Genomic DNA, 17,794 nt, shown 5'->3' on the forward strand with positions numbered 1-17,794 from the left:
GAGAACTTGGATTTTCTGGGAGAGTTTTCTCAAGTGTGTGGGGGTTTTTTAGTAGTTGTATCTATGAGATTGTAAGCTGTACGCCATTTGTCCCTTGTCTCTATAAACTGCCAATGCTCTATCTGTGGCCAAGGTTAGTGTCTTGGAGTGAAACAGTTAAAGCCATCCTGCTTTCCATAGTTCAGCTTCCTTTATTTTTAGCATCTTGGCTGCTTTTACTGTCTCAGCAGTGACTTCAGGGCATTTTTAAAAGGTGATTGCAATACCTGAAAATCTAATTAAAAACAAAGCCTTGAGAACCCAGTTACCTTATCCATGTTTAGTACATGAAAGGCTAAAAAGTGATTTTACCACATAATTTGCATCTTTGAATGCAACAGTGGCATAATCATAACTAGCTGTAACACTCCAAGCAATAAGGTAGCAAATTTGTACCTCTTTTGATTTGGCCTGACAGAGTAGTGAAAACGTCCATAAACCTGGCTGTTTAGCTAGCAGGGATGCTCCTGCACCACCCAGATGCAGTAATACTAGTTAAGAAGCTGAAAAGCGTTTTTCACTCTCTCCCTCCTCTGCTGCCTCCCTTCCCAGGCCAGCCCTAAACAGGAGAATACCTGTGGGGCTGTGGGCCCACTTTATTGCTAGAAGTGCTGCAGGGAGTGGATACGATTCTCATGGTTTAACCATGAGGTGAAAGGATACAGCTTTCAGGTAGCTACACTCGAAAAACTTAATGCCTCTATGGCAGATATTATTTCATAGTTCTTAAATTTCACATATAGTTAATTGCTGGGAAATGTTGAGGTAATGTCCCTTTACCTGTAGTCATCTAAATTTTAAAGCACTGACTCAGATATTCTCTAAAAGGTTTATTAGCAGTGGGGAATACCTAGAGAGAAGGAGGAGCAAAAAAGCGAGGGAGGAACCCTTTAGTTTGGTCATTTCATTCCAAATTTAGGTAAATAAGAGCTTAACCTTCTGCATAAAGTGAGGATCTGCAAGCCAGAGGCTCTTCTCTGGGAACGCTCTATCTCCAGCCTACAAACGTTTTAATCCTTCTCATTTCAAGTGCCCTCATACCACACAAGGGGAAGAGCAGGGGCATAACGTGTAGGCAGCAAGGCACTGGGATGACAAGGGGAGTTGCAAAGAAGATACACAAAGTTGTCCCTTACAGTCCTTGCCCACATCCCCACTTTCAATACTCCCTTTGCCTTAAGCAGGGCTCATTTTTTAATGAAACGATTCAAAGTGGTGTACCAGAATTAAAAAAAAAAAAGATGTCTCTAGGCATCAGTTTTCACTACTGTATTATACTGGCAATAGACATTAATGCTTGGCTTCTCCTTCCATACAAAATTAGTCCTGGATTCGAAGCACATGCTTAAAAAACTTCATATACACTAAACATAAGCCACAGTTTGTGCGGCAGATTCTGCAGGAGGATGGTTGTGGGGGTGTGTTCAAGGGAGTCGCCAAGCAGCTCGATGTAGAATTAGTGCCACTGCTTGTTTACCAGCTGGACCCAAGCAGCACCAGCTGTACTTCTGCACCTAGCCAGCCTTGTGCTGGAACCCTCCTCGCAGCAATTCTGTAACCGCTTGGTCTGAACTCTTTGATCACCTATGGTGATTGAATTACGAGCCTTTATATTTAGCAGGACTACCTTGTATGGTTACAAGAGAAAAGCTCACAACTCTTATTTAGAACCAATAACTCATATTTAGTTAAACATCCCTGACAAAGGAGGGCAGAGCCTTACTTTGACTGTAAAACTGGAGCAGACAGACCGCAGGGATATAAATACAGGCAGGCAACATACACATTTCTAAATCTTCTTTGTGAATAAATAAAGACATAATTTGAGCAACAGGCAGACTGATTCACACACCTGTCTGTGCTGTGCCTTGGGCTGGACTCCAGCACGTGAGAGAATATAGTAAAGCAAAGCAAAGCCCACAGGGGCTGTAAAATAGAGGAAAGGTCCCCCAGGGAGGAGTTTTGCAGTCACTTTTAGCCGCACGTCAGCCAAGCCAACTGTGAGCCAGAATGCTAATATGGGCTTCTTAAGCTGGAACACTTGATTAACTTGCTGCTTTAGTTGGGTCTGTGAAAAGATAAGCCTTCACAGGCAAGAGCTGGAAGTCACAAAGTGCTGTCAGAGAAGCTTGCTTTCTGGGAGTTCTGTGGGCAGTTTTAACTAGAAACAGGTTAGATGTTTGGGTTTGGGTTTGCATTCAAATTTGCCTACAACTCAGGTGTATGAGGATTTGATTCCCTCCTTGTCCTTTTTGTCCTTGCCTCATACAAGTGCCTCTGTCCTCCCTCTCCTCCCCCCTGACCAGTCCGCCCCAACAAATGTGACTGTTTCCTTCTCTGACCCTCTCCAGATTTCGTTGCAGCTTCCTCTCTCTTTTCAATCACAGCTTCTGTAAGCAATCCTCACCTGAATGAGGAGACCTGTATCGAAAGTCCTCTTTGGTCAGGAGCAGCAGAGCCTTGCCGTTCATCTCAAAAGTGTTGCTCTCAATTGGCCTCAAGGAAAACTCCTTCTCCGCCCACCTGAGCCACTGTGCCACATCATCCCTGCTCCAGTAAACGGGCTGCAAACCTGTGGCAGGAAGAGACCACGACTGTGTTACCAAATTGAGACAAGGCATGGGAATATAGGCAAACATCAGTGAATCCCCCTTTCTCCCCACACCACAATGAACAAAGTCTCAGGGGAAGGTGTAAGAGAGGAATGTCACATTGACGCAGAATTACTCTAAGCACTGGACTGTGAAATACTTCATTACTTTAGGCACCTTGGTTTATCTGTGACATGTTGAGAAACAAGAACTGCCTCAGCATCCTGAAAAAAGCTCCTAGGACATTATTTCATTCCAGGTTTCCACTGTGAAATGGGATTTTTCCTCCAGCTGCTCCTTCTGAGGTGCAGAGCAGGCAGGAGGCAAAATCCTTGGCCCCATCCATCCTCTGTGTGTATCCTTTCATAGAAGAGAGGCGTGCTCTCTCTTCGTGCCCCTTGTAAAGTCATCAATCAAGAACAATGAAAAGTAGTCAGATGCAAGAGAGCTACAGCCGTACTTCCCTCTAGGCGGCTGGGGTCTGTACGGAAGGGCTGCTTCACAGAGCCTCAGTAACTGTGTGTCTGTAAGTGGTTATCAGTGCAGGCATGGTTGAGAAAGGTGTATTCAGACTGGCTCACCCCTCCTGTGCAGATGCTGTTACGCTAGCAGATGCTATTCCCACACTGGAGAGGGAAATAAGCACTGAGGCTACAGCACCTTTAGCACTGCTTTAGCTTGTGTTTCCTGTATAGTGATAAAATATTACCAATGTAACTCTGTCCATATCAGGGTGGTACGCCATTTTATAGTAAAATAGCAGGTATGTTTGGTTTGGGCACAGATTTTCCAAGGCTCCAAGGAGAATCTGGCACTCCCTTTCTCCCAGCCAGCTAGTACAGCATATACAGACTAGATCACTGTGTTTACTCACAGGGGTGCAACCAAGCTGCCACGAAAGTCAAAGACCTTTAGCCTGCCACCTTTATTGGGCCCAGGCAGAGAGGCTTGGGAGGTGTGACAATTCAATATCTGTTTTACAGACAAATTTACAATCGCTTCCTTCCCCTGGAGAGAAGGCAGCAAGGTGAAGAGCTGTTTATACCCAGGTAGAGAGATTATCTCAAATCCACTGGGAGATAAAAGCTTTCTTTCCTCTTCCTCCTCGTGAGATGACTCATTGTTTGACTTGCTACAATGTGTTGCGTAGAAATGAAAGCTTCACACTGTGCATAGGAACATAAAATTTGCCATATCTGATCAGATCTCTGGTACACAGCCTCTGGCAGGGGCTAATACCTTATGCTTCAGAGGAAGACGAACCTCCCTTCCTCATATTGCACCTGGCTGATTGTATGCTGCGCATGGTAAGAAATTTCCTTCCTGGCACACCATTCTCTGAGATCTGATTACCCTCCTCCCACCAGGCACTAAAAGAAACCTATGAGACTTGTACCGCTCTGTTTTGTTTTGGTTTTTACTTCTTTAACAGATAGGCAACCCTTTTTTCTGTTTTAGCAAGAAGGTCACATGCAGTGAATTGCATTCTGCTGTTATGCCAGATTCCCAGACAGCGGCTTTGGAAAGTCCCAGAGCCACAGCTGCATACAGAACTGAATCTCAGTCAGAAAAGGAATTGAGATGGAGCCTGAGAAAGGGTCAGAGCTGACCTAAGGAAGGGACGTCGCATGGCAGCAGCAAGAATTCCCATTGGCTTTCAACTGCCCCTGTAGCACTGTTTTATGTGCCACACAGAAACAAAAAGTAGCATTTATTTATTTATGAAGGACTTAAATTCTTTTCCCTCTATTGAATTAGGGTCTGATTACAGGGGTCAGAGTTTTCTGTAGGACCTTTCTTTTTGAAGGGACTGGGGTGAGGCATAGATCTGCTCAGAAACATGCAAACTGTCATCTAAAAGGCCAGTGAGGTTCATCTTTTTCTGAACATGGGGTTATTCTTGCAGAAAACACACTCCAGGCACTGGGTCGCTGCTGGGCAGCATGCACATTGACTGCAGCTAAAAAAGAAAGGAGTCAGATACGATGCAGCCAGACCACAATGTATGAAAGGGTTTAAAAGATCATCTGAGGAGTGCTTGAAACGCTCATGTGTGGTTTCTTTTGCCTCCCCCTTTGCCATGCCATGCAAGTAATAAGTTGCCCAAAGGAGCACTGTCATGTGGAAATCTAACCGGACTTCTGATGTGCACTTCACAAGATGAGGCACAAAACAAGACAAAACATCACTGGGAAAATTAGGCCGACACGGACAGAGCGATATGATAATGTCACATGACGTGCATGCTCCCCTATAGATAACAACATAATAAATAAATCACTCCCTGTGCAAGCATAGATCATCATTTCCCATGCCCTGGTAACAGTGTATTTTTGCATTCCGTTCACCCAACACAAAAGTACCATGTCTAAACAGAGGTTTAAATTGATTGGTGCTAGACCCAAAACAGCCAAATAAGCTACACAGACTGGGACAAGCTGCATGTGCTGTGCTGGCAACTCTGAAACAAACCCAATGCTTCACACTGCAAATCAGGTCTCTGCTGGGTTTCAGCAGCATCTCCGAAGCTTGTGAGAAAAGACCCAAAGTAGTATGACCTAGGCCCACTTGGCTTCTAGTTACTGAAAATCGGCAAGCAGCCGTTCTAATTCAGTTTGGCTATCACCAAAATGAGTGGGTGGATGCGCCACATCTCTCCACCCATGGGGTGATACCTTAATTAAATACTTATATTGTGTTTGGAAGATATGAAGTGCCATAAAATAAATTAACTGCTTTTCCCCAGATGGATTGCCTCTTCTCTCATTGCCTTCCCTCCCTCCCTGCCCTGCTGCTTTCCTGGTACGTTAGTTTCTCAAAAAAACCCTCTTTAGTTGCCTGCCTCTACTGCATGCCCATTTGCTTTGTGAGGCTGAACCAGTTTAGTTGCAGGAGGCTTTTCTGGGGGTGCAGACCGGTGTTGCTAGAAGTGCTTCAGAAACTGCCATTCAAAAAATAATTCTTTCATGTGCAGTACAGCATTTACTCAACTTGTATCCCACCTTCTTTGCCCTTTCTTAAAAAGAAGCAGTTGGTTTTGTGAAAACAAGGGCATGAGAGGGTTGGCTTTGCAGCTTAAGGGATTTTACAGCACAGCATACTAACTATCAGTAGGTCCTGAAAATGCTTTCCTATACTCTCCATGAAAGAAAAACTAATCCCGCTTATACAATTTTTCTTTTTTGGATGTTGTTTCTTATTTTCCCCTCTCCATCTTCTCTTTTATTGTCGTGTCCACGCTGGAGGAAAATGGGCTCTTTTTATCTCTCCAGTTTTATTCTCCGTGAAAGCTAACAGCGTTGTCTTCAACTAACAAAGATATTTACCAGGCAGAATAAAGTGAGGAAAATGAGTGCTGTGCTACAAAATGAGGACAAAGTTTTGCCTGCTGAACTGACTGTTGAAATCAGTGGGAAGGCTTTGCTGCTTTCAGTAGGTGCAGATCAGTCATGGGGGATGCTGCCTTTCTCCTGGTCTGCCCTCTCGGTGGCCAGCAGCGGCACGGACTTCAGAGCGTGAATTTTGACCTGGGAGTTGGACCTGGCTCTGTTCCCGTCCCTGCCATTGCTCTGCTAGCTGAAACCTGGCAAGCATTCCCAACCTTGGTCTCCCTATCTGCATAGTGCAAAAATAAACAACAAAAACTTCTTGAACTCAATAGCTGAAAGCAGGTTAGACAAAGCCATGTAAACCATCAGAATCCAGCTCTGCGAGATCCAGTGTATTCTCTCGTCTGTCTTCTGTCAGCTTCCAAACACCACCTCCAGCAGAGTAAAATACAGTACTTTATAGATACATTTATAAACTGACAGCTTCATATGCATTAAACAGGGAGCAAAATTCATGCTCACCTTTCTAATGCCCCAGGCTGGCACACTGGTGTCTTAATGGATTATCTACTTCTGTTGCTTACTCCTCACCTGAAGTCCTGTTTCTAACACTTGTGACACTAGCTACCTTATAAATGGTGAGAGTGATCTGTTCTCATGCTCCAGGGCACAAGCTGATAACCATCTGGACTGCAGAAGAAATCCACTCCCTGTTCCCTTCTATTCTTGCGCAGCAAAACCAAGTACAATGAAGAGGGGCCGATGGGTAATTTACACCTTGGAGTAGCCAGTAAACTTGTTTAGGTATGTTCAAGCACTTACACCCATAGACACGTGCACCAGAATGTACTGGTCTGCTGAAGAGGAGTTTAAGCTGATGGTCTCTAAACAGTTCACTCCTTTTGACGGTGAGCCCCTCCGGAAACTTAAGCATGGTCAGGCTTTGATGTTGGAAAAAGAGAGTGCTCTGCTCACCTAATATAACCTTCTGCACATAAAACTACACAGGCAGTAATATTGTCATCTGACCACAAACTTCTGGTGGGGTTACCACTTTTTTTTTTTTTAAGAGATGTAGTCAACCTTGGATCTTGCAAAGCACTCATATTCAGCATCCTGTTCTTTGCTTTGGAAGACAGGGTATGCATTTCACAGTATGAGTTGCTATGTATGGTGCATGTAACAGATACATCTAAAACGTGAAGTATAATGTACTGCAGGCTGTTTTCACCTTGACTCATTTTGGAACAATCTGAAGACACAAATCCAATGCAAAGTGTGATGTACGGTACCACTGAGAGCTGCTGTTCTGTTTTAGTTTCGATATGAGGACGCGGCCACACAACAGCATGCGTGACGGAAACAGCATTCACAGTATGTTTTGTCAAACTTTTGTTCCACTTCGTCGGGGCACTCCACCCTTTACGCCTGGCTGCCTGGCAGGCAGGATGATGAGGCGAGAAGGGGGTAAAGACAGACCTCTCATTTATCCCTGCTTTCTGCAGGGCAGGCAGAATTGTTCTTACTCCCACGCTGAAAACTACTTAGTGCAGTTGGGCAAACAGCAAAGGGGCCAGCGCATGCAAAGCAGCAGCTGGTTTCCAAACACCCAGCGACAGATGCATCATCACTGGCAGCACCAGGCAGGCCAGCTCTGGCTATAGGACAGTACTCAAGCCTTTAGTGGGAAAATGATGCTGGAGAAGTTCAGAAGACTTGTATGTCTGCTACCAGCTAGCTCTTTAGGAACTGAAGCTCTCTTTTTTGTTATTAACAAAATTCTTCCATGTTACCCATAAAGCATAATATGCAGTTGTGCATATGATTGTGTATGTCAAGAAGGAGAGGGGCATGAGTTTGTTGTTTTTCTCTTTATTTCAGTGTAAAGACAACACGGTCTGGAGGAAAAACATAGGATTAGATTCAAATCCTTGTCCCAGGCTCTGCCAGAGTAACTTTTTAAAAGTCTCCTCCTTCTGTCTCACTTCTTCGTTTGAAAAGCTAGACTACCAAAATGCAAAGAGGTGTCATAGGGCTTGGCCAGTTAACATCTGAAATGCTTCCAAAGTGCAAAATGCTGCACAGCTGTTTTGAATGACTGTGGTTCAATACTCCCGCGGTGCTGTCTCTGCTGCTCTCTGGTTCCCTGTTCAGGGGTATTGATTGTTGATGCAGACCAGGGGCCCTGTTCTAACACAGCACTCGAATCTGACAGCACAAACCACAACGTGCTGCTCTCTGAGAAAGTCTGCAGCGCTGAGCTCAACAGCAGTGTGCTTATCACGCTAAAGGGGGTTTCAAATTCAAGCCCAAACGGGGCGCTGAGGTCCTCCTGAGATGGGAATTTTACACTGTCTCTGCTACAGCTGCTGCACCAATCTCTTACTGCAAGTGCCTTCCCCTTAGCTACCAGCACTGGCAGGCTCCCACCCACAGGGCGCTCAGCAGCTCTTCAGGACTACCTCTGCTAAAGAGGGTAAAGGCAGGAAGATTAAGGACGCTGCTTTCTTGGGAAGCCTTTCTAATTCCTCAGAGGAGGGGAACAGGCGACAAGAGAGCTGTGGCGTGCTTAGCTACCCCCATGCAATGGATAGCCTAAATAAGTGCCTTCTGGGACTGCTCTTGGGTTGGCATATGTGTAGAAGATGAAGCCCTACCACAGGATAAACCCTGTATCACCAGTGGTCCATGCACTTGCTGTTACAAGTAGGGGATGGAGGTCTGATATGCAGTGATGTGCCCGACCACTTGCTCTTTCCAGCAGGTGCCACTTGACTCAGGTAGTGGAGAAGCAATTGCCATTCATTGCTGCTGGCCCACTGGGATTGCCTCATCCTACAGTAGAAAGCTGGCTCTGCAGTTTCAAGGCCCAGAGATAAGCAAGGTAGAAAAGGAGGAAAAGGTTAATCCTGGCTAATCCTCAGAGAGAATTATTTGGGAGGTGAGTAGAAACTGGTACAAGGGAAATGGATGGCAGCAGACGAAAATGTGCCTTTACAAGTCTTGTTAAGGAAGAAAACGGATAGAGAACAGAGGAGTCGTGTGATGGGCAGGAAGAGAGACCCCAGTGAGGCTTGTGTGTCCTTTAAAGAGATGTGAAACTGCCTGTAATCAGAATGACAAGGCTTTGGGAAGCTTCCCACACCGCTGGGAACAGAGGGTAAAACAGCTTTTTCAGTAGTAATCTGAAATAAAAGGCATAGGCTCATGTCTCCTGCTGTCCTGCTGAACAGCGTATTAGTGGTAGAGCACAAGTGCAGGTAATGCTTCATGCACGGCGTCTTTTTTGGGGCTTCTGTGTACGGAGATGTCTACAGAAACAAACCTAGTAAAGCACTGGGCTGGGTTTCTGCCATGGTGACTTTGCTAGCATGGTGCCCCGTGACCCAGCTCATCTCTTCTCACTGTCTGTACAAAGACCCTGGAAAGCTGACACACCCAAATCCCTCAGGGCTCCAGGGTCATAAAATAAATAAAATTGCTTTTCTAATGCAGCCTTTGGAAAGCCCATAAGAAACATATTGATTGGAAAATGCTTGATTAGAATGATCAAGCTCTGAGCTCTCATACAGGGAAATAAATCTTTTCAATTCCCCACACCCACTGCCAAGCTCAGCTTCCTGGAAGCAACTATGGCCCTTTCTGGAACTGAGGTGAAAATCCCATGTTCCATCACCTCCCCTGACCTGCTGACATTACACATGGTTTGCATTTGCTGATCAAATGCACAAGCAGGACTCTAAATTAGCTTGCTGGGCTGAGATAGCTCGCTGATTAATGATGGCAGATGAAGTCACTGGTACAAAAACCCCACAAAATCTGAAGTGTGTGTAAGCAGGAAAGGAGGAGGGAAAGGCCACACTCTACAGAATTCAACATGAAGAACATACTACTTCTCACTCTATAGCCAAACCCTTTTCTTTGCAGATACAGGTTAGTAAATGAAGTAACTCTCTTACACAAGATTACTCAGCTATGTCTAAGACCCCCTGCCCCAAAACCAATCAGAAAAGTCCCTGAACACTGCAGACCAGTTCCTGAAGTCCTTAGAGTCGTACCTGAAGTCAGAATAAAGCCTCATGTGCAACCCCAGTCATTTAACGTGGCCAGTTGTGCTACATTTATTGTAATCGAAATCAGTATTTGACCCATAGCAGCTACCTCTCTCCTTTCTGTTTCTACCTGCATCATCTGGAGTTAGCTCACAGAAAAAGCAGACCTTAGGATGTAGCCTTCTTTCCTCTGTGAGCTGCCCCATTTTGCAATCAGTCACAGAAAACGTTACAATGCTGGAGCCGTCCACCTGCTGCTGACAGGCAGTTTGCGGTCTGGAAAGAGAATTCACCCAGGACTGAGCAAACCAGTCTAGACAAATGGTGCTGGTTTGCGTGCTGAAGTGGCCAGGGTTTGAAGTTCTGGAAGTGAAAAACTACCAGCCAAAGAAGCGAGCAACCGCAGAGGTGATGAAAAGACCAGCCTGTTTTCTAGGCACTCGTTCCATGAGCCATGTCCAAGAGCTTTCAAGAACTGCACAGAACAGCTCCAGCTTTCCTTCGTGTTGTTTGCAAAACCTTCCTAGAAGCCTGACAAGAGCTCTCCTTCCAGGGCAGGGCGAAGGCTGGCTTTTTGCATCTGGGCACCACATTCAGAGAAGGCCAGAGCGTAGCAGTGAGTCAGTGAGCCGCGGACAGCACAACACCGTTTGGCTGACTGCAGCCGTTCCGCCACTGCCGCGGTTGCCACACACAGGAGGAACCTTCTTGGGTCCAAGACGTCCCCTCTCTTTGCTCACGTTGTTCCCATAGGCAGAGGGGGCAGGTGACCACCAGATTCCTACCAGAGCAGCTTGTGCAACACAAGCAGCTGGCAGGGGGATGGGAAATGGGGAAATGTTGGTTTGGATCTGCTCCCAGTTATAGTCTTAATCCACTCCTGACTCCTTCTCAACCAATTTTTGGCTGTTTTCCATGGAGCAGACATTGCTTTCCTACTGCTCCCTTCCAAAAGGAGCTGAAAGAAATGTCTTCTGTTGCTTTTTCCCTTGTATGTGCAAAAACTAGATCCTAAACAAAACTAGCTGAGCCCTGACAATGGCACGGGTTAGCTAGCTCAAAAGACCACGGTGCCAGAAGCAAGCAGTTTTGCAAGTAGAAGTCAAGGAGATTATAAAAACTTTAATTTTCTTCTCAGCAACTCTTTATTGTTTCAAACCAATTTATCTTAATCCAGGTCAAAATTCAGGTCTAACACACATTCTTTACAGTTTTCCTGTATTGGATATGGCCACTGCTGATACTACTATTAGTAATACTCGCACATTTACACTACGCAGTGCCTTTCAACTGCAGACAGATTAGATTGTTATATCTGTTTTATAGATGTGAGGCACAAAGTCATTGGACAGCTGCCCGTACACTGAATCTGTTATAGGAGGGAAGGAATCCAGGAACTATATTCTGCTCCTCTTTACAACTGGACAAATGCAGAGCATCTTTACGTCCTTAACACTTACTTTTCCTTCCCACTTCTTGTGTCACTTACTTGGTGCATGCTGGCAACAGTAATTTTAAGGTAAAAAAAAAACCAAACCTATATTAGAATGAACTGTCAATACATGCTGTTTCTTTCTTTTAACACAATATGGCCTTGATCCCTGGCTGGGGTGTTGAAGATTTGTAAGTAATTAGAAATAAATTGATCTTGGTAGTCTTGACCTACATATGGTTTTACTTAAATCTTTTGCCTGCTGCCTAATTGCTGTACAGTGGAGAGGCATGCTGAGATTATTACCATGCTTAGAGCATGCAGCAGTAATGCTGGTGATGGAACTGAAAGCTCCAGTTTTGGGTACCTGATCAACACTCCAGAAAGATGTGAAAAAAAAGAAGAAATAGTTGCTAGCTGCAATGAATGCAGCTGCTAAAATTAAGATGGATCCTTTCAGCAATTTATCACTTTAACCTATCATCAGCTAGGTCACCTCATTCTTCCAGTGGCTGCGAACTTAAAGGTGATTCTACCGTTTCAGAAGAGAGAGGTTAGGAAGTCCTTTTTGTACAGCGGAATCGAGTGGAAAATTTTGAAATCTCAGTTTCACATGCCAACAGAACACCACCACCAACATAGCAAGACATTGTAATCCTCCTGTATTAAGAAGCTGCTTTCTTCTCAGAAGGAGATTTTGTTCTCAGAGGCTCACATCCTGAAGAAGTTGGGTCCCTTTCCCTTGAGGAATCTTGGCTGTGACTTCGTCTCCTAACTCAACTGCGATTGTGAGAGCTGGGGAGGGGAGAGCATGTACACAAAGAGCATGTTTTCCAGGCTGTTTCCAGGGAACGTGAGGCCAGTTCCACTACAGAACAGTCTATGCTGTGACAGCAAGATGTCTTCTCTTGGCTTCCTCAGCGCTGGGGCTCCAAGCCTTGTGAGCTGCAGCTGCACTTTTGTGCTGCTACTGTAAAAGCAGATTTTGGCAGCGCAGCCAGAACCATGGCTTACTTTGCCTGTAACCATTAAGCAAATCAGTGTAGAGAAAATTTTACCACAGCATGTGGTAAAAGCATGTCATACTTCTACTCTAACTGATTTCACTTCTGGACCTCTCTCTTGCTTATGCAGGCATTCTCCTTCAGATTCCTAATCCAGGAGGGCTATAAAAGCCTGCTTCAATCCACCAGTATATGAGTTCTTCTGTGCTTTATGCGAAGACCTGCCTTCAGGTGACATTAAATATTAAATAACTGGGAGAAACGGTGCAAATTACAGCTCTGGAGACTGCACGCTGTACTCAGTTTTGAACCACATCTTGGGCTTTGGAGGTAAAAGCCCACCCTTAGCATGCTGCAGACATTTCCCGCTCCCAAGATGCTGCAAACCGGAGTTCTGACATGGTCAAAAACCCCACATTTAGCTTCGTTTCTCGATAGTTCCTTAATGAACCAAATCCCTGCAGTTCTTAGAAACTGTCAGTCATTTTTACAAGAAGACACTACTGTCCTAGAGAAAGGTCAAGTGCTTAAAACAACAGCTCTAGATGCCAGGAGTCCTTTTCCACATTCAGGGGGACAAAGAGGCCACTGAGATGGACTCCAAACTGCACTACAACACATCACCCATATAGAAGTAACTGCACTGCATTTGCATGGGGCCCTTTATCTCTACCCCTGCAGTGTAACTTGTGCACAGAAAGGCTTCTTGTACTAAGGTACTTGTGCTTGAAATACATTGATAATGAGAACAAATTAAGTGTGTGCTCTTTGATTATCAAATGATAAATTATCATGATTATCTTTGCTGCAGCTTGAGAATTGCTTCCTCTCCAGAGTTTAACTCCTGCTTGCTCTGAAGCTAGTCAGCACACTCACTAACTTCTCATATTAGGCCCCCTCAAAAAGTGGCTTCCACTTAGTATTTCTGTGCAAGTCTTATGAAGTTGAGGCATTATTTCTATTTGGGGCCACTTGAAAATATTGCCCAAGCAATCGACTTTATTAATTGGGACAGCAGGCAAACTCCTGTTCGGGAGCTTGTCAGATTGGAGCTAGGATGCTGTGCTGTGTGTCTCAATGACATGTGCATGCTGCAGTCAGAGGCACGGCTGCAGCACTTGCAGTCATCCCTCGCGTGCCCTCTGAACTAGCTCCCTGAGGTGCCAACCACAACAAGGGCTTGAGCATACGCTGCATGTTCAGCACAGCCTGCCTGACACCATGGTAGCTAGTTCATGCTGAAGTCTGTGGGTGCTACAGCTTTGGCAAATTCTCGGGCAGCTGTGACACCGACTCACCTCTGACTGCAGCGCAGAGACACACTTGTGTCAGCTATGGCTACCTCTCTGTGACAGCCCCAGATCTCAGAAATATGCACTTAAGTTTCACCCCTCACACTTCACAAGGTGTCTTGCAGGAGTCCTGTGCTTGAGCGAAATATCCTCCACCCCTGAACTGCATATATTGGAACGCCTTTCTATTACTCTGTCTGGTATGAAGGAGCCAGAACAAAGATGGATAACTTCTATCTCAATGCTGGCATGTCTGCAATCACTACACTGTCCTTCAAATCAGCTCCTTTCAGGCCACAGCTCAGACAACATGTAGTGTTCAGTGGCAGTGCTGACTTGGTACTGTTTTCTGGCCACCCCTTCAATGTACCAGTGCAACTGGTGGAGGAGCTATGCTGTGATCTTGATGAGAGAGATAATCTGTATTTAGTATATATGTGCATCGGTTTCTGCCAGATCAGCTTTCTGAGGGGATTAAGAGCACAACTGCACTAACGGTTGGGTCAACACAACTGGCAGGGAGGCAGCAAACTGCAAAAAGAATAACAGCTGGATGTGATGACAGAGAAGGGAGGAAATGCTTCAGCTAGTATTGTTACAGAACATGTCATGTCACTGAAAAATGCATGGGCTCACTGTATTACTTGAGTTTAATCTTGATGATGTCACCGAGAAAGGCTTGCTTCCAGGGCTGGAAAAATTATTGCAATGTCAATAGAGGCAAATAATTTACCTACGCATTTCCAGTAGAGGATCAAGCTCTGAATGAGAAGGAAAACAAATGGATAAGATAATTCACAAGGAGGTTCTGTCTCATCCTGCTTTTCAGGTTTCTTGCAAAGGTAAAGGTGCTATGAGAGCGACTGCATACCTAGTAACAATGGATAACTGATACCATCACAGATTCACAATTCTTAATACTCTGTAAACCTACTGTGCTAGTATAGACACCTAGTGACCTCGACATCAGTGAAGCTATCTTGTGCTGTCCTTCTTTCCACCCTTCCTTTCCCACCCTAAGGATGGCCATCCGTGTGCTTGCTATCGCCAACTAGTGCAGATGTGCCGGGAGAAAGGGGACCTCTCTCTTGAGAGGGGCATCGTGTGCTGCAGCTGGGCATCCCAGAGCTGAGGTGGGATCAGCTGTGGAGCTGCAACAGCAGGGAGGGGTGAGAAAGTTACCCCTCTCGGTCCCACTAACAGTGTCCCCTCTTTCACAGGGGTGAGGGGCGGCAACCTTATTTTTCTTAGTTTAAGTATTGTGAAAGAGAATCAAATGATATTACCTGTTAGAAATATTTAGTAACATCTAATGGCTTCTTTACATTGCTCACAGTTGTGCCAGGTAGTATAAAACATTGAATAAGGAGTCATCCCTGCCTGGAGGACATTACAATACAAACAGACAGGAGAGGGAAAGGATTGAATGTACAAGCAAAGTGAACAGCATGATGGTGTGCATACAATGCTGGTCCCCATGGGAACCAACTGAAACTACTGGAATCCCCATACACTCTTTACTAAGTCGATATTGTGAAAATGTAGTCGAAATACTTTTTCATCAACTTGTCTAATTAAAATTTTCATAGTAGTACTCCCCCATCTTTTGGCAAATTTCAGCCAGCTCTGTGAAGGACAGTTGTCAAATTACGTATCTTATCTGTTGCACAAATCCAGATTTATGGGTGTATCTGTTCACACACTATGTCTATTCACAAAAAGACATAACAATCAAGTCGGGAAAGCAACAGAGTTGTCTCTATAAAGTAGTAATTTCTCTTCTAGTCTTCCAATGCTTCAAGACTTGCTTAGTTTACAAAGTCCAAACCAGTTTAGCTTCATTCTTTTGTATCACAACTTCCAAATCATCTCAAGTTTCTGCTCTCCTGGGAAGACTCATTCACAACCAACTTACACAAGACGGAACACCTTTTTAAAAATCCACCATTTGGACCTACTGGTCATGTGCCTGGACTTGTCTGAACTTGGCCATCCTTGATGTGGTATCTTCTGTCCTACTAAGAAACACTTGCCTGGATATCCTCTCTTTGATTAAGCCGACTCTGTCACAAATTAAGTACCCATGAAAGCTGTCTTGCCAACCGTATCAGCAACAACAATTTTTGCAAATTCTGTTCAGTATTAGATCAGAGGAAGGGAAGTTTCTTGGCAACTGGAGCACAGGAGTCAAATCCAGACTGCAACAGGACTGCTCAGTTTATAAGCCTCTCAGGCTGTGGATCAAAGTGTACATGTGTATGAGTGCCAGATGGCAAGGAGTGGGACAAAAGGAAGACTTGAGAAGTAAGAAGGCAGGAAGCAAACATGCACATTAGGGAGGCATAGTGAACTATGTTTTGAAGAAAGGATACCTTCTAATCTAACTTTTCAGGTTGCCCTAACTTTTCCCTTCATGCCTGTTTTTATAATTCCTGCCTTACAGAAACTACTAAGCTAATAGATACACATTGTCAGTGCAAAGCATGTTCATATTCCAGGTCTTTCCTTTCTTCTTAACAAGCTACAAGTGGAAAACTGCTTTTCTGAAATGCTTTGCTTATTAACATGATTTTGATTTTTTCACATGACTGGGGTCAACTGGCTTAGCACTGACAGCATGGTACAGAAATGTAGACATGGGCTCATTGTCAGTTTGGGGCGGGGGGAGAAGCCTTCTTCAGCAATTTAACACAAAATGACATTAGAGAATGCAAGGTGCCAAAAATTTTCCCATGAAGCCCTGAGAAAATCTGCAGACTCTAGATGTCTCACACCACTCTGGCAGACAATAAACATAGAGCATATGGACTCAAATACTGTATGTTCATGAAAACACTCCATGTTTGACATCATGGAGAGTTTCTGAGGACATGAACGCAATTTCAGAAAAGATTTACGCCCTCTTTATTCAGGTATTCGGATAACTAAACAATGGAAATTCAGAAAAAGGTTTCTTTGTGGGCTGGTTTATTCCTTAATAAATTACAGCATTTCTTTCTTATACCTTCCTCTGAAGCAGCTGGAATGGGCAGCTGTTAGGTTGGTCCTGTTCAATATTGTCTCTTCCCTGCTTTGACCAAATTTGTTATTCTAGGTCCTGAAACACTACTTCACTTGAAGATTAATTCTCAAAAGAAAACACCATGATTAATTTTTAACAAGATGTGTTGTTGATGCCTCGTTTTGAACTTTTTCTAGATTTTTCTCTTCCCCCCACTACCCCTGAGCCGTGCACACTGTGTGAAGAGATTTCCTTTGTCAGCCCAACCTCACCCTTATTCATTTAGTGCTGTCATGGTCATGCTTTTGCAACTCTGCTGACGGAATCAAGTAGTAGTAGGAGGAGGAGGTTGATTCGGCAAGAGGAGTCTTTTGTTTGCACGTAAATACCTTGGTGTTATCAGAAAGAAAACAAGGAGTGAGCAGCATGCGTTGAACAAAAAAAATCATAGTACTGTTCCTCTGTTTTTCCCCTTTCTCTCCCAGAACTATAAGTGAGCCTCTGTGTGTAAGAGAAGGGCTGGCATGCAGAACAAGTGTCACTTCACTGCCTCCCCTTCGTTGTTAAATGGCATCCTTGCAGCAATTACAACAATTGCTAACCTGGAGAAATGATACTGGGAAACAAGTTGCTCTCAGTAAGGGGCATTAAAAACTCTCTATAGGAACTAGCTTTGAAGAAAAAAAGATTTTGAAAACCTAACAACAAAGAAGGGATCTAAAAGAATGGGCTGAGACATGCATTAGTAAGGCCAAAGAGTCCAAGACAGCGCACACTGAAATTTTTCTGTATATCTGGGCATATTGCTGTCTCTTCAGCTTTGTGTCCAGAGAAGGGATTTTCGCGGCAGAGGGCAAATTGGCAGAGAAATTAGCGCAAAGTTGCACGCGAAGTACCAGCATTTCTTGAGAAATGCTTGGTTCCTTTTCTGTTGTTTTTGTTTTTGCCAAAGATACATACATGAACACAGTCCCCAGACTGTACTGTTCACAAGGGCAGATGCAGTGTTGATGCCAGATGTCCTGACTGGGACAGAGGGAGCACAGCTCCTCTG

At 44.6% G+C, this 17,794-nt stretch overlaps 1 protein-coding gene across 2 annotated transcripts in view; it reads right to left on the reverse strand.

The window, feature by feature from the left end:
• ETV6 (ETS variant transcription factor 6) overlaps nt 1–17,794 on the reverse strand; it is a 147,564-nt gene that overhangs the window by 37,378 nt on the left and 92,392 nt on the right. For both annotated transcript variants that reach the window (XM_068402111.1, XM_068402110.1), the window contains exon 3: nt 2,447–2,611. In XM_068402111.1, the coding sequence (XP_068258212.1) occupies nt 2,447–2,611 (165 nt within the window). The remainder of the gene's footprint in view (nt 1–2,446; nt 2,612–17,794) is intronic.

The sequence above is a fragment of the Nyctibius grandis genome, chromosome 5, assembly GCF_013368605.1.
Source record: "Nyctibius grandis isolate bNycGra1 chromosome 5, bNycGra1.pri, whole genome shotgun sequence".
Lineage (NCBI taxonomy): Eukaryota > Metazoa > Chordata > Aves > Nyctibiiformes > Nyctibiidae > Nyctibius > Nyctibius grandis.